The sequence below is a fragment of the Magnolia sinica genome, chromosome 17, assembly GCF_029962835.1.
Source record: "Magnolia sinica isolate HGM2019 chromosome 17, MsV1, whole genome shotgun sequence".
In the NCBI taxonomy this organism is placed as follows: Eukaryota; Viridiplantae; Streptophyta; class Magnoliopsida; order Magnoliales; family Magnoliaceae; genus Magnolia; species Magnolia sinica.
This window is the reverse complement of record NC_080589.1, coordinates 43860504-43885630: the sequence shown is the minus strand read 5'-3', so window position 1 is coordinate 43885630 and position 25127 is coordinate 43860504. Positions and strand designations below refer to the sequence as shown.

At 40.6% G+C, this 25127-nt stretch overlaps 1 protein-coding gene across 3 annotated transcripts in view; it reads left to right on the top strand.

Annotated features, from left to right (window-relative positions):
• The window catches only part of LOC131230738 (protein RETICULATA-RELATED 4, chloroplastic-like), a 67658-nt gene that overhangs the window by 29836 nt on the left and 12695 nt on the right, over positions 1–25127 (top strand). For all 3 annotated transcript variants that reach the window (XM_058226690.1, XM_058226689.1, XM_058226688.1), the window contains exon 6: positions 10009–10148. In XM_058226690.1, the coding sequence (XP_058082673.1) occupies positions 10009–10148 (140 nt within the window). The remainder of the gene's footprint in view (positions 1–10008; positions 10149–25127) is intronic.

The window sequence follows — 25127 nt, the reverse complement described above, 5'->3', positions numbered from 1 at the left end:
GTAAGACAGCCCGTCGTATGAAGCCTTGGACAGATCCGTACGAGGATAGAAAATTGAAGCTTTTGGGATTTCCAACACCATACGTTGAAGGTTTTCCTGAGGGATGGCTGTCGATTAACTTCTCGTGGGTGTTTGGAAGAGCAGGGGTTGTCATGGAGGTGGTGATTCCAAGAGACAGATATAATGCTTCCTACCGTGGTTTGCCTTTGTTCACATGAGTTTCAAGGAGGAGCTGGCCTGGACAGTGAGAATGCTGCATGGAGAGAGCTTCGGTGGAAGGAAATTGTTGGTGCGGAGGGGTCGGTTTGGTTCGGAGCACAACTTTGCAGGACAATCATATGATGCTAAGACACCATCACGAGTTGATGCCAGGACGGCTGTAGGGCTAGCGCCCGGAGAACGAACTCATCTAATTGCTACTGCAATACTTGTTGGTTAGAATCCACATTCGTATAGGGAAGTTGTTATGGGTAAGATTCATATAACTAGTGAGAGGGGGGCGGATTCTGAGAAAGGGTCTTCTAGCGAAGTTGGGCAAAATCCACCGAAGATGGGGAAATGGGCTTCAAAGGAGAGAGCTAGAGGAGACAAAGTCATTTGCATGAATACGGAGGTTATACACAAATCGTGGGAATGACTGCAAAATTTAGTCGTTGCGATCATGGAAAATAGTGCAACCATTCCTCATATTGTGGAGTGGTTGGACGAGTGCTGCAGACTATGGCCAAAAATGTTTTCCATCAAGCCAATCAACTATAATGAGGTATAGATCTACCTATGACCGGAGCTGAACAAAGACATCCTCTTCATGGCGATTGCAATACATAGAGAAGGGCTGATATTACAATTCAAGAGGTGGGAGGAGCTTTCCTTATTCGGCCATATTGATGAGTGGTTTTTTTTAATCTTGTAGGTGCCTTTGGAATTTTGCTTCCCTAATTTTTTCATGACGGTTGCCTCCTATTTGGCGGAGATAGTTGCTATTGACCCCTCAATGGAAAATGGGGAAGAACTTGGAGTGGTTAGAGTTTGAGTACAATGTAAGAAAGAGTCGGAGCCACCGGATTTGATCATGGCGATTATTGGAGAAGAGAGAGTAGTCATAAAAGTTCAAAAAGAAGAGGTTGGGGCATGCCATCTTCGGTGGGGGACTTATGGAAGGCGCAGGAGGCCGAACAAGGTCTTCCCTGCCGGTTTCAGGCGGAGAACGTCAATGAAGGAGCTCGGGAGGACTCCTCCACTGGAGTACCTTATGAGGGCATGAGTGGGCTTATGGTTTTGTTTAGAGGGGATAGGTGAGGAGAGACAGTCCCCTTCGGTGACGCGTGATGTCGGTTGTCCCGAAGGAGCTCGGGATGCTTTTACTCCTGCTCTCGGATATGCTCGGGACGTTGGCCTGGGTTCTGAAGCTGGCCGATCCAATCACGTCCTCCCGAAGCAGATGATCTTTTGTCTAGTGCGGCTGTGGTTGGTGACATGTGTTAGCTAGGGACTGCTTTGAGACACGTGGCAACTTTAAATTTGAATTTCAAATCGAACGGCTGTGATGCTGTTCAGGAAACCCTAGATGGTGACACTTATGCCATCTTGCTTTCGAACCCAACACTTGTAGGCCATCTCACATGTGGTGATAACTTAAACTCTCCCAAGCATACACATTTCGAAATCAGGTGTGATGTTTCATCCCCTGCTACCACTTTTAAGCCCTTAGTCGATTTGAACAGGACTATTCTACAGAGGTTGCGGGCTAACGAGGTTCAGGGAGAAGGTATCTCAACAGTGTTGCTTGGAAATCGTATCTCTAGAGATGATGAAGAGAGGGAAGGCATGAATCAACTTGAGGCTCCTAGACAATTGCTAGAAGATGCTGATGCATGCGGAGGAGTGATTACATTGTTTGAGCTATTAGAATCTATATAGATGGAGGGTACAAAGATGCTATTAGTCGAAGGATCCATGCAAGGTGAACTACTAGAAGATGCCTTGGTCGTCACCCTTTGTGCACTGCAAAATCAAGAGTTGAGTCAGGTCCAAACTTTACCATGATCTGGGTCAAGATGGAGTAGGTAGTGATACATGTCGACTGAGATCCTCTGCCATGGAAGAGCAATTCTGATGGGCCAAAGACATTCCGGTTAGGGTCTAGGGTTTGTTAGGTCTATTGTTTGGAGTTCAAGATGAAGATGCCTATGATTTCTTCCAGTTTGTGATGAAAAGGCAGCTCAACGTCAGTAGCAATATCAAGCCTTTAAGAACAAGAAATCCCCTAAGGGTTGGCGAGATGTTCCATCAACTATGAATCTACGACCAGAGTAAGCAGAGGAAAGAGGGCCAGATCGGGAAACGAAGCTGTCTAATGATAATATTATCTTGGAACATGAGAGGGCTGGGTAGCAACGTCAAGAAGGACTAGGTTAGGAAGGTTTGCAAGAAGAGCAGGGTAGACATTATTGCGGTGTTAGAATCTAAATTGTGGGCAGTGAATAAAGGTATGCTTGATTCCATTTGCGGAATTAGAAATATTGATTGGATTTCTATTGATGCTGTGGAAACAATGGGGGGCATAATTATGGCTTGGAATTATGATATTTGGCATAAGGTTGACAGTTTCCTTGGATTTTTTTTTTTCTTTCTGTCTTGCCGTGTGAAATCTTTTCTGGGTTCTAGTGGACCTTCAACGTTGTCTATGGTCCTTTTGTTAGAACAGTCTACAAGAATAGTTCTAGGAGGAACTTGATGCCATTAGAAAGAAATGGGGGGCTCCTTGGTGTTTGGGTGGGGATTTCAACATAGTGCGTTTCTCCTTTGAGAAGTCCAGTGGGGGGAAGATAACCAACAATATGGCTAATTTCTCAGATTGGGTTGATAAGCATGAGATGGTGGATCTCCCTTTAGAGGGTGCTAAATACACATGGTCTAATGGCCAAGATGATGTGATCCTGTCAGAGCTATACATATTTCCATTGGTAAATCAACAAGCTCTTTTGAGGACTACTTTCGACCACCGCCCAATTTTGCTAGAGGTGGAAGAAGGTAACTGGGGTCCAAGGCCTTTTAGATTTGAATTATCTTGGTTGGAGATTGATGGCTTCGAGCAATTAGTGGAAGAATGGTGGTCCTCTTGCTCAGTCGATGGGTACGCTAGGTTCTCTATTGGCTAGAAAGTTAAAATGTTGCAAGAAAGCTTTAGAAGAAAGAAGTTCTTAGGGGCAAGGGCAGAAGAACTTAATAAGATGGCAGAAGAGATTCACGATCTAGACATGTTGGAAGAAGGTGGTGAGTTATCCATGGAGGAAAAAGAGAGAAGGGCGATTTTGTCTCTCTGCTTGTCCAATCTGGCCAAGGAGGAGGAAATTAAATGGTGCCAAAGATTGAGGGCTATGTGGCTTAAAGAAGGAGACAAGAACACTCTTTTTTCTACAGCATCGCTAGTGCTTACGCTTGCCATAATAGGATCTTAAGTTTGATTATTGATGGGTCTTGAACTACTGACAAAGCTAAGATTTGCGATTCCATTATATCTTTCTATAAAAATCTCCTGTTAGGAGATCAATGGCAGAGACAGAGATTGGACATAATCTAATTCAATCAGTTATCCTTTGAAGAAGCGTCGTCTCTTGAGAATCCATTCTCCAAAGAGGAAGTGGTGGCGACTCTCAGGTCGATGTGTGGGGACAAGGCCCTCGGCCTCGATGGTTTCCCCATTGCCTTCTTTTAAAAATTCTGGCGTGTTGTTAAAACGGATGTCATTGAGTTTATTGCAGAATTATTTGAGCGTGGTCGTTTATCAGGAGAATTACGAGCAACCTTCATTTCTCTCATTCCTAAAAAAGAAGGCGCAGAGCAGTTAAAGAATTTTTGGCCAATTAGCCTCATTGGGGGCCCTTACAAAATTTTGGCCAAGGTCATGGCTTCTAGATTTAAAGAGGTTCTTGCTTTGGTAATTTCGCTAAATCAAGGAACTTTTGTGGCGGAGAGACAGATTTTGGACTCTACCCTGGTGGCCCATGAGTGTATTGATTCCAAGTAGGGAAGAGAAGCGGATTAGTCCGTAAGCTAGACATCGAGAAGGCTTACGATCACGTTAATTGGAAATTTTTGGACTACATGCTGGTTAGAGTTGGATGTGGTAGTAAATGGAGAGGGTGGATCAAATCCTGTGTTCAATCTGTCTTTTTCAAAATTGGTCAATGGATCTCTTAAGGGATTCTTCAAGGCCTTGAGAGGACCCAGGCAGGGTGACCCTCTTTCCCTGTACTTGTTTGTGGTTATTAGAGAAGCTCTTTGTGTGATTCTTCACAAAGGAGTGGAGAATGGGCTGTTCAATGGCTTCTCAGTTTTAGCAAGGGAGGAACAAATTAGCCATCTTTTGTATGTAGACGATACACTGCTTTTTTGTGATGCTGAGTCAGATTTAGTTGATAATCTTCGAAAGTTGTTGATTTGTTTCGAAGCTGTTTCTGGATTAAAAATCGATGCGGTTAAGTTGGAAACGTTGGGCCCTTTTGGTGGGTGTCTTTGGATGTGTGCCAGGCTCCTTTCCCTTGACCTATTTAGGTCTTCCTCTATGCATTGGGAAGCTGACTAAGCATCTCTGAGATAGGGTTATTGAAAGGATCGAAAAGATTTTGGCTTCGTGGAAGTGTCGCTATCTATATTTAGGCAACCACCTCACTCTCATTAAGGAGGCTCTCTCTAACATGCTGGTCTATTTCCTATCCCTTTTTAAGTGCCCTAAATCAATTTTGGTCAGGCTTGAGAAGCTTAGGAGAGATTTCCTATAGAAGGGTGCCAGTGATAGTTAGAAGTTCCATCTGCTTAGATGGGAAGAGGTTTGAGGAGGGAGGGGTTGGCATTAGGCCTTTGGGTCCTTTTTGGGAAGTGGATTTGGAGATTCACCACAAAGAAGGGAGATTTTGGAAGGAGGTGGCGGTCGCCAAGTATGAAACCCAACAGGGTGGTTGGTTTGTGAAGGCTTCTTCCCTTTATAGAGCGTCATATATTTGGAAATCTATGGAGAGTACCGAGTACTTGGTGAGAAGGGGCATATCCTTCATTCTTGGCAATGGGCTGTGCATACGCTTTTGGATGGATGCGTGGTGTGGTGACAGTACGCTCTAGGAGCTTTTCTTGCATGCTGCATGCCTTGCTCCAGACAGTCTTATAGCAATGGATGATTGCTTTGATATGGTTGTGGATTTAGTAGTTTGGATTCCCTTGGTTCGTAGGAACATATCCAAGATCGAGATTGATGAGTTTGTGGAGATGCTTCAAACCTTACAGAGGCCAATCTAATGGTCCAATCTGGGGACTCGATTCTTTGGTCGCTGAGTGCTTCTAGGAAGTTACTCAGTTAAGTCTCTTTTTCAGCTGATTTCGGACATTCCTCGCCATGCTGGTCCTCCTATTCCATTCCATCAGTGGTTTTATGGTGCTCCTCCCTGAGTGACAACTTTTGTTTGGCTTGTGGACTAGAAGGAAGTTCTTACAATAGATAATCTCCAAAGGAGAGCTTTGATCCTCCCCAATATTTGTCTCGTGTGTATGAACAATGAGGAGTCGATTGATCACTTGTTTATTCTTTCTTTTGCAGGACAATTAACCACTTGCTCTAAAAGCTTGAACTGTTAGATCATGGCGAATCAATCCCTTTATCTCATAGCCTAGGCCCCACATCGCATGGGTTAAGACCTCGGCTAAACCCCCCTCGTGGGCCACAAATCACATGGGTACTGCCTCACACGGGCCGCCCACCCCGAGTGTGCCCTTGCATCCCACAGGCAACCCCACTCGAGCCTGGTGTGAAAATGCCCTTGCATTAATCACCCCTGGTGAGGAGTCTCGAACACGAGACCTCTCACTCTAATACCAATTTGATGCAAGATAATTAACCACTTGCTCTAAAAGCTCAAACTGTTAGAGCATGACGAATCAATCCCTTTATCTCATAGCCCAGGCCCCATATCGCATGGGTTAGGTCCTCGGCTGAACCCCCCTTGTGGGACCTAAATCACATGCGTACCGCCTCACACGAGCCACCCGCCTCACATGGGTGGGGCCCGCCTCACATGAGCTGCCCACCCCGAGTGTGCCCCTGCATCCCACAGGCAACCCCACTCGAGCCCGGTGTGAAAATGCCCCTGCATTGCCTTTCGCCTACAAGATTGGAACCACTTCATTGGATTATTCAGTTTTGGATGGGTGATGCCTAAGTTGGTAGAGGACCTTCTTTGGGCTTGGCATGGAGGTGGGAGCGGCAACGTGGGGATAGCTACCTGGAGGCTGATTATCATGGTGGTTTTTTGTGCCATTTCAAGAATGAGGAATAGGCGTTGCTTCAGGAACATCAGTGAAAGTTTAGAGGAGATTATTAGTAAAATCACAGGGCTTGTTTCGAGCATGGCTGTTTATGTATAGACCATTTTTGGCAGTTTCTTTTCAGTTTTTGTTGGTTGTTATATTCTTTTCCTGCTTTTAGCTGGCTTCTAATAAAATTACTTCTACTTCTTAAAAAAAAATAAAAAAGAAAAAAAGCCTCCATCAATAGACGTTCTATTTAGGGCGTCGCATGAGGGGTTTCTAGTAAAGGAAGAATTAGTAATTTGGTGCATGGTCTTGCTTGCAGTCTTTGCCTCCTTGGGGAGATCAAAACAGGCGATGCTTTCTCAACAAGCTAGGTTCATCGGAATATGTGGTTTGGAACAGTGCTTTAAATAGTGAATAGCGTGTAATGTAGTGTTCGCCTCTCTGAAGCATGCGGCGTAAGCTACGTAGTGTGTAGCGTAAGCTACAAGTTACTTCTAGATTTTTAATCAAGGTTGCATGTGGTTGCACCAATTTATGATATTCTGCACCAAATTAGACTGATTAATAATGAAATAAACAAAATTTCATCATATTTGGTGCAACCAAATGCAGCCTAAAGTAATAGGAAAGGGCAATGATTAAATATAAAGGTAAAGAAAGAGAAACGAAATTGATTTAATATTGTTACTTATATTATTTTACTAAAAGCATTGAAAATATTAAGTAATTTTGATTGAAAATAGGAATTTGAAACCAATCATTGAAAACATTGACTTTCATGTTGTAGTGAAAAATAACTTCTAATGTGAGCTACGTAGTGTGTAGTATAGTCTATGTAGCATTTGTCGTACACAAATTATCACGTAGCATAGGCTACATGAGACTTAAGCTATTTTCATGAGCTACGTAGTGTTAAGGCTAAGCTACGTTATGTAGTGTAAGCTACACGCTATACAACATAGCTATTTAAAACACTGGTTTGGAAATCCAAAAGAGATGTGTTAGATTGGGCTTCCGGGGTAAAGAATGTAAATTTAAAAGATTGTAAAATTGTCTTTGTGCAGGTTGTAATGACAGGGTTGTGTTGTTTTCCCACTTAGACCTTCGTCTTAGCAGTTTATCAATAACATCAAATCAATTATCCTTAAAACAAAAAAAAAAAAAAAAAGCCTTGTTTTCTTCTTCAAATCCATCGGAAAAGCATCTAAGTGGCGATACTCAGCCGGATTGAAATCTCAAACCTTTACCACTTCAAAAGTTCGAGCACAGGGTGTGTGGCTCAATCTTTGTATACACAATCTCTGTAATAAATTCACTTTAGAGGCTCATAATAGGAAGAATCAAAGACTAGAACTTTGTGTTGCTTAGTTTCTTTACAACCTCTTGTAATCATAATTTCGATATCGAGTCTATTAAGAACACACATGTAAAAGGGTTTAGTTTGTTTTCTTGTAATCTCTTCTTCATTACTTGTATAATCTTAGGAGAGTAAAGGGACATCATAAACTGTAAATTTGGCCCCAGAAATGGTAATCTTGGAACAGAAGTATGCTATGGACTTCATGACTCTAGTCACTAGGTGCATGAATAGTGGACACTCCAATTGAGCAGAATCACCAACTTCAGTCAGATAGTGGGGATTCGCTACCTGATGTTGGTATGTATCTACAATTGTTTGGGAAGCTGATGTATTTTGCCATCACAAGATGGACATTGCTTGTAACAAGGGTGTAGTTTGTTTTCTTGTAATTTCCTCTTCATTACTTGTGTAATCTTAGGAGAGTAAAGGAACATCATAAACTGTAAATTTGGCACCAGAAACTGTCAGAACGGAAGTATGCTATGGACTTCATGACTCTAGCAAACTTCGTGCATGATTAGTGGACACTCCAATTGAGCATAATCACCAACTACAGTAGGATAACAGGGATTTTCTACCTAATGTCGGTATGTATCGACAATTGTTTGGGAAGCTCATGTATTTCACCATCACAAGGCAAATATTACTTGTGTTGTTAGTTATATCAGTTAGTTTTTGCATGCACACTGTGGTCATTATAAGTTGCCTATCATATTCAGAAATACTTAAAAATCCCCTGTTCAAGGTCTGTTGTATTCGAAGCATGGCCACTTGAATGTTGAGGTGTACATTAATGCAGATTGGCTAGAATCTCATACGGATCAACATTCTACCACTGGCTATATTACATAGTGGTGATGTTGCAAGGTAAGAAACAACCAGTTGTGTTTCGATGTAATGCTGAGGGCTGAGGCAGAATATTTTTCTACGACTCATTAAGTTTTTTAACTCCACCGGTTGAAGATGTTGCTGATAGTGATAGTGAGTCCTATTGCTCTTTTAATGATACTCGATTGTGATAACTTGGCTACAGTTCATCTCTTCTAGTCTGGTCTATCATGAATGTACTAAGCACATTGAAGTCGATTGTTTATTTCTTTGAGAGGTGACTTCAAAGGAAGTGAAGATGTCATATCAAAAGTCTGAAGATCAGCTTGTTGATTTACTGATTAGAGGAATTGGCTGTTATCAACTTGATCTAGCTTTTCACAAGCTGCGCATGATTGATATTGATGTTCCAGCTTGGGGGGATGGGAGTGTGGAGATATATGGAGTGATATACCATGTATATTAGCCATGTGGAGTACCATACCATACTCCTTTTTCTATTATTAATAACATTGTGCTAGTCACACTCACATTAGACTAACTCACAAGATTAAAGCCCTAACTCTCTCTCTCTCTCTCTCTCTCTCTCTCTCTCTCTGCTGTTTTCTTTTTTCTTTCCTCTATTACATTTCAACTGTAAACTGTGTGGCTTAGGTACCTATTTTGTAGATGTATTTAAGCCATATGGCTTCTTTTAGTACGGCTGATAACATCCTCAACCGGATGATGCATAAAGGTTTTAAAGAGGAAAGTAGAGTTTCTAAATGAACTGCATGGAGAAAAGGGGTATTTTGGTCCATTTGCACAGAACATGATGTTCTCATGGTTATGTACTGAGGGTCTTTTGCATTATTTATAAGTGGAAAGGAGTCTTTCAATGGTTTCCTTTAGGGCATGTTTGGATACGTGGAATCTAAGGAAAAATTAAGGGAAAAAAACAATAAATATCCCATGATGATTTTCACGAGAGCTGTTGAAACATTAATTCCAATTTTGAGTTCTTGTTTGGGTAGCACGTGGAAATCTCATATTCCCCTCACAATACTCACCTAGTTTCTTGTGCCAATAATCCAAATTATGGAAAAGTGTAATGTTGCTTAATGGAATCAACCATTTTCTTTGCTACCCAAACAACACTAATCATCACACCAAAGGAAAACCCTCTTATCCTTTTCCACTGTTTGGCATGGAATCCATGGTTTCCAAACATAGCCTTAACAGATAATTTAGGAGTTCTGTTTGTGCACCAATATAATTTTTATTTAAGCTTGTGGTGTTTAGTTTAGAAACTTTTGAATTCATGGCCTATAAAGAGCCATACATATGAACTCTTTATGCAGTTTATGATGAATAATTATTAATGAAAGGGTTTCAGCTTGTCTTGCTTCATTAGTTGCCGTGGGGTTGGTTTCATACAGATCTATTTGCATATTGGGATTTTAGAACCTCCAGTGAAAATAACAGCCAAAGTGGTGCAATGAGCTTGTATTTGACGAAAATCAGGTGCTTTGCAGGTTGGGACAGGTATAATGAATGCCCTAATTAAAGCAAGAAAGGCAGTTAACAAGGATACTGCTGGTGAAGCAGAAGATGTACCTATAATATCAACCAGCGTTGCCTATGGCGTCTATATGGCAGTTTCCAGCAACCTTAGGTATGTTGTTTCAAACCATGTAACAAGATCCCCTTCTCTGTCACTCTTGTACAGGGCTCATATAAAAATTTGTCATTACATTTCGTAATTGTTATCTTTTACTTTAGGGAACTTTTTACATATGCATAACTTAATTTTAGGTCTCTTGTGATTGTTATTTATTTTATATAGGAATGATTGGCAACCGACCTGCCTCTACATGTGCATTGGTTATCTTGCCCTTCTACTGGTCACTCCTGGCCTTACTTGGCTTGGTCATGCTTTGGATGTTGTAGAAGATGTAGTCTGTGTGACTGCATGTGTATTTGGGTGGAAAATCTCACATTTCTTTGGTGTAGGTGTACTTAGCTTGGTGCTCATGCCTTCCATGAATTGAATTTTCTATGGAAGAATACTATGCAGCTCTCAACCGGCGATGGGAGGAGCTGGATCATTGTATGCCTAACATTTTTATTCCTGAAGAACTCTGCAAGTAGCTAGAACAAAGAAGAATTTTTGACTTCTTAATTGGGCTTCACCCTAATTTTTAGAACCAGCTCAAGTTCGAAGGGATTCTTTACCTTCCCTAAAAGTTTTGAGTACAACTATATCAGAGGTGGAACAACTCATCGTGCATCTTCTAGAATTCAAAGTTCCTCTCTTTGAGTGATTTACTCTAGTAGCTGGGCCAAAATCATCTCAAGTGCTAAAGGGTAGCTATGTTCCTCTAGAAACAGCACAATGATATGCTAGTGTGTTCTCACTGCCACCATCGTTACCACACTCGCATCCAGTGTCATTACCTGTATAGTCACCTTTGCCCAAAGCCCAAGAATGCTGCCAATAACTTTGAGATTGAGGGGAGTAAACTTCAGGTTGAGGGGACTGGATTAGTGCTCTTAGTAAGTCTGTTAGTGTAATCTTGAAAACAAGCTGACAGGGCTTTGTTCTTCATATTCGGTTATTACTTTTAGTGGGCAGCCAGATTCATCTGTCCATTCTGCTTGGTCCCGTTCCCACCCATGTCTTGGATTATTTGACTTTGGTGCTACTTTTAGTGGGTAGCTAGATTTAGTTATCATAGAAAGTAACTTTCTTTCACACTCTTGTTCTTCGAGTCAAATCACTCTTGTTCTTTCGCACTCTTGTTGATGGATCCTTTTTTAGAGCCTCCAGAAAATGTGCCTATCAAATCACCTTGTCCTTAGTATTATCATCATCTGTTCTCCGTGCTCCTGCTTTTCCTTCCAACTTATTATCTATGACTGTCAGTGTTCTCACTAAACAGTTAATGTCATGACCCTAAATCTAGTGTTGGTAATCCATGATTACGGGACACCAAATTTTGGTTGACAGCCTCTGTAGAACTCCGATTTTGGGACTTCCAACTATCACATCCTAAGGCCCATAAGCGGGGCTCCACAAGGAGGATTTCTAAAAGTAAAGACAACAAGCATGTATGTCTCAAAATTTCATCATATTCAACATATATTATTGTGTACAACTGAGCACATCAAGGCAAAAACAAAACATAAACCATGTCATATTCACTATACCTGATGTACATATTCAGGGTATTACAAAAAAAAATATACACTGATATGTATAAAACAAAAAGGACAACTGGAGTTTGTAGCCTCTACTCCTGCAGCTCTCTACTCTCACCTGTAACAAAAAAAAGAAAAGAAAGCTTGACCTACTAAGCCCAGTGAGTGCGTGTGTGCAGTGAAAATGCATGTTTCATGTCATGCTCCTCAAATGCACATGCTTTCTGGCTCGATAACAATAAAATAAAGATACAATGCCTACTCTTTCAACGTTTCCACAACTTTCCACATTTTTCAATTGGATCACCAGGGTCTAAAACAGAGGTGAGACTCGCATATGATTACTACCCACTTGTATAAACTTTTCCACCGTGGTCAACTACAGAGGTGGGACTACATAGTTCACGGGCCGAACTAGTCTAACCCACTTGTGTTAAACCTCACTATCTGGTTAACAGCAAGAAGTAATAAGTCGCCTGGCAAAACGATAGTCGATAATTTACGAGCTCATCACACACAACCTATCTTTGCTTGCCCATAAGCAGGTCAGGTCAAACCTCTCAACCAATCGACACGCGTCGGTGGGAGTCGCTGCCTACTTTGGTATTTTGGCATTCCAGCGCTCTGTTCTTCCACCTGGTCTAAGCATTGGTCGCTTCCAATGGTACCAATCGGGGTTTAGGGACTTTCACCCACGGACCTTCTAATCATGTCTTGTCGAATAACACATTTCCGGTGTGGTGTCCAACTCAAGTTATAACAAAGTATGTTTCATCACATTTACAATTACCATATGCATAAGTCCACATACAAGCACAATATGTCATGGTTTTCAAGGAAAACATAGGACGACCTTCCTCATGTGGTCTCCTCATACATCTAAATTCCACATTTAAATTCCTCATAAGGGTCTCATGTAATACATCATGTATCTAGACGGTTTACATACTCATCATAGAGACATCGTGTGTTGCACCACAACCCACGATGATCACCATATCATGATATGAATCATTCACTCTCAAGCATACAGTGATACAACAACTATGAATCATGCATATGATATGCACATGACTTAGCCAATCTAATTCCAATCCGGGATTTATTTTGCTATAAGACTTCATGCTACAAGCATGCTTTTTCTCAAGAAGTAACTACATTAAAAAGATGTAGGATATTTCTTTGAAACGATTTGTCAAACAGGTAGCGGGCGGATGTAAGGGACAAAGAGAGAACCCATTTGTAAGGGACAAAGAGAGAACCCGTTTGAAATACGTATGATTTTCATCTAATCAGCCATTAACAACCTACTAACGTAGAAAATCCACTTTCATCTAATCAGCCATAACCTTAAGAAAGTCCAGCAATAACCAGCCATAACCTTAAGAAAGTCCTGCAATAAACTAACGAATTTAAATTAGCAAAGCTAGTCTTCTATAGGGTTTTGAAAGAAAATCCAGCAATCTCTTAACCCTAAATACAAATCCAGCGAAAACCTAACCCTAAAACAGACAATCCATCAATTATTTAACCTTAAAACAGAAATTTCAGCAATTTTCTAACCCTAAATGAAAATCCAGCGAAAACCTAACCCTAAAACAGAAAATCCAGCAATTATTTAACTTTAAAACAGAAATTTCAGCAATCTTCTAACCCTAAATGAAAATCCAGCGAAACCCTAACCCTAAAATAGAAAAATCCTGCAATTCTCTAACCTTAAAACAGAAATTCCAGCGATAGGGTTTTAAAGAAAACCTCAACGTACACATATACGTGCTCCTAATCTATACACTCACCTGTAACTATTAAAGGATTGACTTGCAATCTCAGCTTCTATTTCCTTTTCTTCTTCTTCTTCTTCTCAACTTCACATTCAACAAGAAAGAGTGTTGAAAAATAAAATCCTGCAATAGGGTTTTCATATATGTGGACTTGAAATTGGTTTTAAAGGGTTATGGGATGTTTTGTGATGATTTTGAAAAGTTTAAGCTTATAGTAGCAATATAACAATGTTATTTAAGTAGTTGGAACTAACGTATTCCAAGGAGTTTAAAAACATCGAGGTCATTTGAGTATGTTTTCTCAAAATATACATGTACATATCTATGCATAACTTAACACTCCGGGTGTCCTATTGACATGCCGTTTTCGCCATTAACTCCGTAACTCGACTACGGTTACAACGGTTAGGCTCTCGGACCTAACGGATTTTGAAAACTCGATGGTGGGGCTCCGCCAGATAAAATAAGGACATTGTTGTCATTTCTCAGATTGTTTAATTTTAAATCCATATCTTAAATTCGGACATCGGGTTGAAATACGGCTTGCGGCTTGATAACAGAACAACATTATGATCAAGTCAAAACATTCTCGAGGCCAATGGACCTATAGTCAACGGCTATCTAGTGTACAAACCAGATTTCGGGGTCACGGGTCTTACAACTCTTCCCTCCTTTAAAAAAATTTCATCCTCAGAATTTCAAAACATATCCGGTTATAACAGTACAATACAATAATACAACAATAACCATATCATATTTATACGTACCTAGGAATCAAATAGATGAGGGTAACGACTGCGTATCTCTGCTTCCCGTTCCCAGGTTGCTTCTTCTACAGAATGATAACCCCATTGGACTTTAACTAAGGGAATGACTTTAGTACGAAGAACCTGTTCTTTTCTATCCATGATACAAATTGGCTGCTCGATATAGGATGCATCTTCCTGAACTGCTAAGGATTGCCAGTCAATAACAGGTGTTATTATCTTCGGATCACATTTACGAAGCATCGAGACGTGAAAAACATTATGAACTCCAGATAAATGGGGTGGCAAAGCGAGACGATAAGCTACGGTGCCAACTCATTCAACAATATCAAAGGGCCTTATAAACCTCGGGGCTAGCTTTCCCTTAACACCAAATCTTACTCCACCTTTCACTGGTGAAACTCGGAGATATACACGGTCTCCCTCGACAAACTCTAAGGGTCTACGCCGACGATCTGCAAAACTCTTTTGCCGACTTTGAGCTGTAAGCATACGTTGTCGAATAAGATCAATCTTTTCAGACGTTTTTCGGACAACATCAGGACCTAAAAGACATCGCTCACCAATCTTAGTCCAACAATTTGGGGACCTACAAGGTCTACCATATAACGCCTCATAGGGTGCCATGCCAATAGTAGCCTGAAAACTATTATTATATGCAAATTCTGCTAACGGCAAGTGGTCGTCCCAACTACCAGAGAAATCTAAGGCACATGATCTGAGCATGTCCTCGAGAATCTGGTTAACTCTTTCGGACTGCCCATCTGTTTGTGGATGATATGCTGTACTAAATCTTAAAACTGTCCCCATTGCTTTTTGAAAACTCTTCCAAAACTTTGATGTAAACCTCGGATCTCGGTCAGATATAATCGACACAGGTACGCCATGTAATCTAACATTTTCGTTTATAAACAAAGCTACGAGCCGATCTGTAGACCAAGATATACATATAGGAAGAAAGTGAGCTGTCTTTGTTAAACAATCTATAATGACCCATATAACATCATGTCGACGTAAGGTTCTTGGTAAACCCACAATGAAATCCATAGTTACATGTTCCCACTTCCATACTGGTATCTCCAAAGGTTGCATTTCCTCTGCCGGCATTTGATGCTTTGCCTTTACTCGTTTGCAAACGTCACACTCTGACATATGCCTAGCAACTTCACGTTTCATTCCAATCCACCAAAATTGCCTTTTCATGTCCTTATACATCTTCGTAGAACCTGGGTGGATAGTAAACTGAGTGTGATGTGCCTCATCCATAAGGGCCTTCAATTCTGAGATATCTGGAACATATAATCTGCCCTGAAACCGAAGTCCACCATCCAAACCTAGCTGCCACTCTGGTTGACTTTTCCCTATTATCACCTCTTTACAAAACAACGCCCATTGATCAAACTGTTGGGCTTCTATTACTTGGGATATCAAAGAGGGCTGAATCGTCAAGTTTGCTAATTGTACAACTGAGGACTGTAGAGTCATCTCAAAATCAAATTCAGCTATATCTTCTACCATTTTCCACTCTCGCATCATCAATTGTGCCACTTGGGCCTGTGGCTGACGACTTAAAGCATCCGCCACCACATTAGCTTTTCCTGGGTGGTACTGAAGATCAAAATCATAGTCTTTCATCAATTCCATCCAACGTCTTTGCCTCATATTCAATTCGGCTTGGGAAAAGAGGTATTTCAGGCTCTTATGATCCGAAAAGAGTTTGAATCTAACCCCATATAAGTAATACCTCCATACTTTGAGGGCATAAACTACCGCTGCTAACTCTAGGTCTTGTGCTTGATAATTCTACTCATGAGGCCTAAGTTGACGAGATGCATATGCTACTACTTTGCCCTGTTGCATTAGGACACACCCCAAACCTATAAGCGAGGCATCTGTATACACAACGAATCCCTCACTCCCAGATGGAAGAATGAGAATCGGTGTCGTCGTAAGACGAGTTTTTAGTTCTGCGAATGCCCGCTCACAGGCTCCAGTCCAAATAAACATTGCATCCTTTCGAGTCAATCGAGTCAGTGGGGCAGCTATATGAGAAAATCCTTTAACAAAACGTCTGTAACACCCTGCTAGACCTAAGAAACTTCGAATCTCAGATGCATTCTTCGGCTGTTTCCATTGCAAAACTGCTTCAACCTTAGCTGGATCAACTGAAACTCCACTCTTCGAAACTGTGTGCCCCAAAAATTTCACTTCTTCCTGCCAAAACTCACATTTTTCCAGTTTAGCATATAGCTGGTGGGCACGAAGGGTTTGCAATGTCATCTCTAAGTGACACTCATGATCTTTCCTTGTCTTTGAATATATTAAAATATCATCAATAAAAACAACAATAAACTGGTCCAAATAAGGACGGAATACCTCATCATCAACTACATAAATACTGCAGGTGCATTAGCCAGACCAAATGACATGACTTGAAATTCAAATTGTCCATAACGAGTCACAAAAGCTGTCTTCGGGATATCTTCCTCCCGACCTGAATCTGATGATACCCAGACCGTAAATCTATCTTCGAGAAATACTGCGCACCACTCAACTGATCGAATAAATCATCTATTCTTGGGAGCGGATACTTGTTTCTAATCGTAACCTTATTAAGTCCTCTATAATCGACACACAACCATAAAGAACCATCCTTCTTCTTTACAAAAAGCACAGACGCTCCCCAAGGTGAAGTACTCGGGTGAATAAACTTCGACCGACGTAATTCATCTATCTGCCTTTGCAACTCATGCAACTCTAACGGTGCCATATGATAAGAGGCTCTGGATATAGGGGTAGTGCCAAGGATAAGATTTATTCGAAACTCTGTCAGTCTAACGGGTGGTAAACCTGGAATTTCCTGAAAAACATTTGGAAAATCACGTACTATCAACAACTGTTCAATACATACACCTTTGGACTTGTTATGAAGACAGGACATTAAGGTCTCTATAAACTTATCTTTGGGATCAGCCACAAACTGAAATTGAAGATGGTTAGGTATAGAAAAGGTGACTGTCTTAGCGGTACAGTCCAACACTGCATGGTACTTGGATAACCAGTCCATTCCCAAAATCACATCATACTCTAACAACTCCAAAACATAACAATTGATTGGAAGGGCATACTCTGCTATGTAAACAGGACAGTCCTGGCATATAGAACTCAACACCATTCGTTTCCCTAAAGGAGTCAAGAGCTCTAATCCCTTGGTCATCGATGTTCTCGGCAATTCCAATGATTGACAAAAACTATCTGCTATAAATGAATGTGATGCGCCAGAATAAAAAAGGACACGTGCAAAAAGGGATGATACTACAAGTATACCTTCTATGACTCCTCCCTTAGTCTGAGCATCTTTCTTCTGAATTGCATAAACACGAGGTTGTGTTTGAAGGGGTAAGGGTTGTCTACCTTGCCGTCGCTGTGACTGTTGTTGAGACTGTTGTTGTTGGGGCCTATACTGTGTCCTATATGGTGGCTTTTGTTGCTGGGGCTGCTGATGTCTAGGTGGTTGATATGACTGCTGTTTCTGCGGATTGGGACAATCCTTTTTACGGTGCCCTACACCACCACAATTATAACAGGCTCCGAAAAACTGTCGTCGAGGAACAGACGATGATACTGGGGATCTGACATTAGGTCTAGCTACAAACTGTCGTTGAGGAACAGATGGCACTACTGGGGGTCGTACATCAGGTCTGGCTACATTATCATATCTGACTGTAGGCCTCTTTGGGGATGAAAATGGCTGAAAACTACTACCACTCTTTGAAATAAATCTCCTCTTCCTTTGTTGATTAGAAGTAGATGGATGCGTACTTTGTTGTTGGTTCCAATCATACTAAAAAAGCTGTGCCTTCGCTACTACTCCCTCAAGAGTCGACAACTCAAACCCTCTAACTCGAGATCGCAAACTAGGACGCAAACCATCCTCAAATTTCCTCGACTTTAAATCATCAGTGGCTACTAAATGCGGAGCAAAACTAGATAATTCTATAAAACAAGCCTCATAGTCAGCAACAGACATCTCACCTTGAACCAAAGAATCAAATTCATGTGCTTTTTGATGACGAACAGCTACGGGGAAAAACTTACGATCGAACTGGTCTTTAAATGCGTCCCATGTCCACACAAATTTTGGATCTACTGAACGAACAACTGACTTCCACCATTGTTCTGCATCTCCTTGCAATTGATAAGTCGCTAAGGTAACACATTGCTTGGAAGTACAACCCATAACTTGAAAAAGTCTCTCTATTTCTGACTTCCATAACTCGGCTGCCATAGGATCTGGCTTGCCAAAAAAACAAGGTGGATCTAGATGTCTAAACTCCATAAAAAGAGCACTGGCCCACTCCTGCACTGATGTCTCAGGAGTATAACTAGATCGCTACTTTTGATTAGCTGTTATAGTTGACATAGTCTGCAACAGTTGTTGAAGTTGTGTTGCAGGAATAGGTATAACTGGATCTGGAACAGATTTTGACGTAGATTGTGACTTAGACTTGGGTTGTACTGGAGGAGTCTGAACAGATTTCGATGTAGATTTTGACTTAGACTTAAGTTACATTGGAGGAGTCTGAACAGGATTCTTTCTAGGCGGCATCCTATAGATAAAACACTAAATTAGCCTAAAAAGAACTAGGAACAAGTAAACCAATACAATATACACAATAGTAAATAACCATACAACTCCTCTACTTCACAAAACATGAACCTAACAACTTTAGGATTTATGTAGATAGTTCCCAGATCATGCTCTGATACCATTTTCTGTCATCACCCTAAATCTAGTGTTGGTAATCCATGATTACAGGACACCAAAATTTGGTTGACAGCCTCCGTGGAACTCCGATTTTGGGACTTCCAACTATCACATCCTAAGGCCCATAAGCGGGGCTCCACAAGGAGGATTTCTGAAAGTAAAGACAACAAGCATGTATGTCTCAAAATTTCATCATATTCAACATATATTATTGTGTACAACTGAGCGCATCAAGGCAAAAACAAAACATAAACCATGTCATATTTACTATACCTGATATACATATTCAAGGTATTACAAAAAAAAAATATACACTGATATGTATAAAACAAAAAGGACAATCGGAGTCTGTAGCCTCTACTCCTGCAGCTCCCTACTCTCACTTGTAACAAAAAAAAGAAGAAAAAAAGCTTGAGCTACTAAGCCCAGTGAGTGCGTGTGCAGTGAAAATGCATGTTTCATGTCATGCTCCTCTAATGCACATGCTTTCTGGCTCGATAACAATAAAATAAAGATACAATGCCTATTCTTTCAACGTTTCCACAACTTTCCACATTTTTCAATTGGATCACCAGGGTCTAAAACAGAGGTGGGACTCGCATATGATTACTACCCACTTGTACAGACTTTTCCACCGTGGTCAACTACAGAGGTGGGACTACATAGTTCACGGGCCGAACTAGTCTAACCCACTTGTGTTAAACCTCACTATCTGGTTAACAGCAAGAAGTAATAAGTCGCCTGGCAAAACGATAGTCGATAATTTACGAGCTCATCACACACAACCTATCTTTGCTTGCCCATAAGCAGGTCAGGTCAAACCTCTCAACCAATCGACACGCGTCGGTGGGAGTCGCTGCCTACTTTGGTATTTTGGCATTCCAGCGCTCTGTTCTTCCACCCGGTCTAAGCATTGGTCGCTTCCAATGGTACCAATCGGGGTTTAGGGACTTTCACCCACGGACCTTCTAATCATGTCTTGTCGAATAACACATTTCCGGTGTGGTGTCCAACTCAAGTTATAACAAAGTATGTTTCATCACATTTACAATTACCATATGCATAAGTCCACATACAAGCACAATATGTCATGGTTTTCAAGGAAAACATAGGACGACCTTCCTCATGTGGTCTCCCCATACATCTAAATTCCACATTTAAATTCCTCATAAGGGTCTCATGTAATACATCATGTATCTAGACGGTTTACATACTCATCATAGAGACATCGTGTGTTGCACCACAACCCACGATGATCACCATATCATGATATGAATCATTCACTCTCAAGCATACAGTGATACAACAACTATGAATCATGCATATGATATGCACATGACTTAGCCAATCTAATTCCAATCCAGGATTTATTCTGCTATAAGACTTCATGCTACAAGCATGCTTTTTCTCAAGAAGTAACTACATTAAAAAGATGTAGGATATTTCTTTGAAACGATTTGTCAAACAGGTAGCGGGCGGATGTAAGGGACAAAGAGAGAACCCGTTTGTAAGGGACAAAGAGAGAACCCGTTTGAAATACGTATGATTTTCATCTAATCAGCCATTAACAACCTACTAACGTAGAAAATCCACTTTCATCTAATCAGCCATAACCTTAAGAAAGTCCAGCAATAACCAGCCATAACCTTAAGAAAGTCCTGCAATAAACTAATGAATTTAAATTAGCAAAGCTAGTCTTCTATAGGGTTTTGAAAGAAAATCCAGCAATCTCTTAACCCTAAATACAAATCCAGCGAAAACCTAACCCTAAAACAGACAATCCAGCAATTATTTAACCTTAAAACAGAAATTTCAGCAATTTTCTAACCCTAAATGAAAATCCAGCGAAAACCTAATCCTAAAACAGAAAATCCAGCAATTATTTAACTTTAAAACAGAAATTTCAGCAATCTTCTAACCCTAAATGAAAATCCAGCGAAACCCTAACCCTAAAATGGAAAAATCCCGCAATTCTCTAACCTTAAAACAGAAATTCCAGCGATAGGGTTTTGAAGAAAACCTCAACGTACACATATACGTGCTCCTAATCTATACACTCACCTGTAACTATCAAAGGATTGACTTGCAATCTCAGCTTCTATTTCCTTTTCTTCTTCTTCTTCTTCTCAACTTCACATTCAACAAGAAAGAGTGCTGAAAAATAAAATCCTGCAAGAGGATTTTCATATGTGTGGACTTGAAATTGGTTTTAAAGGGTTATGGGATGTTTTGTGATGATTTTGAAAAGTTTAAGCTTATAGTAGCAATATAACAATGTTATTTAAGTAGTTGGAACTAACGTATTCCAAGGAGTTTAAAAACATCGAGGTCATTTGAGTATATTTTCTCAAAATATACATGTACATATCTATGCATAACTTAACACTCCGGGTGTCCTATTGACATGCCGTTTTCACCATTAATTCCGTAACTCGACTACGGTTACAACGGTTAGGCTCTCGGACCTAACGGATTTTGAAAACTCGATGGTGGGGCGCCGCCAGATAAAATAAGGACGTAATTGTCATTTATCAGATTGTTTAATTTTAAGTCCGTATCTTAAATTTGGACATCGGGTTGAAATACGGCTTACGGCTTGATAACAGAACAACATTATGATCAAGTCAAAACATTCTCGAGGCCAATGGACCTATAGTCAACGGCTATCCAGTGTACAAACCAGATTTCGGGGTCATGGGTCTTATAGTTAACTTGTTGTTTTACCTTTTCTTTTCCTTCGTACTATGTCATACAAGGTATAGAAACCAAGACTAGGATTGGTGGCGAACTTGAATCTCATGGGTGTGGATTAATGCAGGTGACATTTCTTCAGCTTTTGTGTCAAAGTCATGTCTTAGAATTAAGGAGTGTGTCCAAGCTCGTTTTGGGTCATGTATCTCGTAAGTGTCTTGAATTGTTCATCATCATCGTTGTCCTCATCATCATCATCTAAGCTTTGTCATAAGTTTGGGGTGCATTACATGAATCCTGTTCCACCATTCCACTATATCAAGGACCATATCCTCTGTTAAACCATGGGTCATCAAGTCTTTTCTTACTACCTCTCCCCGACACCCTTTTGGTCCTTGCTCTTTTATAGCCCAGGTCTCTTAAATTTTTATTCTAAATAAATTTCAGTTTGATGATGAATTTAAGTGTGATGTGTGTTAGTTGTAATATTTTCGAACAACTTTTAGTACTCATAAACGTTTAAAACCTTTTGATTTGATTGATTCTGATGTAGGGTCCGGCCCTTGTTAATTTTGTTTTTTGGATATAAATATTTTGCTTCCTTCACTGATGTCGATGACTTTCGAAATACATGGTAGCGCAATTTTTATTTTTTAATTATTTTTTAAAAATCTAGATTTAAAAACCCTAATTAGGATCCCCTTCTAGATATCATCAAGTTTAAAAATGCATAAATCCAATGGACAAGATGTTACCCCAAATTTATGTTGTGTGATCATTGTAGTAGTCTGATGCAATCTTTCAACACAAGAAGTTCCTTCTCTATCCTAGAAAAGAGGAGAGTAGAGAGTCGCAATCACACCTAGGGTAGGGCTTAGTGAGCATCGGAGAGCAATGTTCCAAATATCACCGATAATATCAATATTATCGGTATCACCAGGTCAACAATATCAATTCCACCGAAAGTTGTCATTTTTCCAAATATCACCAATATATCGAAGATATTTCATCATGTATTGATGTTTGCCAAAATATTGCCAATACAAAAGTTCCCAAAGTCGCTTGTGTCAACGATAATATCGCTAATACAAGTGACAATAGTAGAAAAGGATTTGATGATCATAGTGTAGAGAAGAGAGGAGAAGAGTCAGAGAGAAGAAGAAAGAGGAGAGTTTGGGGAAAATGTTGTGTGTTAGCTAACATGCCCTTACACACAATGTTTATTAGAATAGAGCACATATAATACACTGCAAGAGAAGAGGAAAGTGTGCACATGCACTTACATTAGAAGAGCCACTAAACACACACTATACAACACTCTCTAGACTCCCCCTCAAGTTAGAGCATAGATGTTGATCATGCCCGACTTGACATGAACACGAAGAGCATCTCGACTCAATGACTTAGTAAGAACATCATCAAGTTGATCCTTGGATTGAACAAAAGGAGTGGTGATTTCCTTAGAGACAACTTTCTCCTGAATAAAGTGATAGTTGACCTCAATATGCTTGGTTCGCTCATGAAAAACTGGGTTACGAGCAATATGGATGGCTGCTTGGTTGTCACAATGAAGAGGAATAAGAACCGATGGAAGATAGTCAAGTTCTTCAAGAAGGTTGCGAAGCCACACGAGCTCACATGTCGCATGATCCATAGCATGATATTCTGATTTAGCAGAGGACTAAGCTACAATTAGTTGCTTCTTGCTCTTCCATGTGATAAGATTGCCACCTAAGAAGGTACGGAAGCTAGATGTAGAGCGGCGATCGTAAGTACTACCTTCACAATCAACATCGGAATAGCCAGAAAGATGAAGATGAATATGAGACTGAAAGTGGAGGCCAAGACCTGAGGCTGATTTTAGATACTGAAGTACGTGGTATACAGCCGTGAGATGTGAAGCACGAGGAGCTTGCATGAATTAGCTAACAACGCCCACCGCAAAGGAGAGATCTGGGCATGTAATAGTCAGGTAAATAAGCCGGCTTATAAGTCGTCGATACATCCCGTGATTAGAAAGGAGAGCACCATCATCTGGTCAAAGCTTCTGCAAAGTATCCATGGGGGTGGTAGCGGGTTTGTACCCTAACATGCCGGTCTCCATGAGAAGATCAAGTGCATATTTTTGTTGCGACAAGACCAACCTGGATGAGGAACAACCAACTACAATTCTTAGGAAGTAGCGAAGAGGACCGAGATCCTTGATTTCAAACTTGATCTTAAAAAATTCTTTGACCTCCTACATTCCAACCAAATCACTACTGGACGGAACAATATCATCCACATACATAATGAGAACTATGATGCCCGTCGATCGACGACATATAAAGAGGGAATGATCGGCATGACTACGAAGAAAGACGAACTCCAAGAGAGCTTGACTAAAATTTTCGAACCATGCATGCAGGGATTGTTTGAGTCTATAAAGAGCCTTCTTCAACCGACATACAAGCACAGGATTGTAGGAAGCAACAAACCTAGGAGGTTGATGCATGTAGACTTCATCTACAAGGTCCCCACGGAGAAATGCATTCTTAACATCAAGTTAAAACAAGGGCCATGATAAATTAACGACCATGGAGATCACAACACGAATCGAAATAAACTTAGCCACCGAAGAGAATGTCTTGAAGTAATCCACACCATGAGTCTGTGTGTAACCCTTATAGAGATCAATGGAGCTATTTGGAAGAAACTTGATTGTATAAACCCATCGACATCCAACAGGTTTATGCCCTAAAGGAAGAGGCACAAGCTTCCTAGTATGATTCTTCTCAAGAGCAAACATTTCTTCTATCCTCGCATTCGTCCAGTCAGGACTTTGAAGAGCATGTGAGAGAGACCGATGAATAGTCTGTGATGAAAGGGAAGTTGCAAACGACTGAAAAAAGGTGAAAGATGATCATATGAAACAACATTACTAATGGGGTGTTGAGTACAAGATCGTGACTCTTTGCGCAAGGCAATGGGATGATCTAAACTCGAGATAGGAGAGTCACTTGAGCCAACATCCAAAGTAAGTGGAAGGGTGGATGGATGAGGGTGTGAAGATTTATCTTGACGATAATACACTTGCAGAGGCTTAGGTTCACCCGAATCACCAACAAGATGTTGAACAAAAGGGAGATGAGTTTCCCCGTGATCACTAGAGGAAAGAGGAAGAGGATAAGAGTCATGCTTCCTTGACTCGCAAGAGGATCACAGAAGGAGCTGAGAAAAAAAAATCCTCAAAGAAGGTTACATTGACAGAGACAAATTTCTTGCGAGTCAATGGGTCATAACATTTATATCCTTTTTTACTCTGAGTGTACCCTAAGAAGACACGTTTAATTGCCCTGGGGCTAAGTTTATCATTACTTCCATCCAAAATTTGAACAAAGCATGTGCAACTAAATACTTTATGTGGTAGAGGAAATGGATTATCATGAGGATACAATATAGTAAAT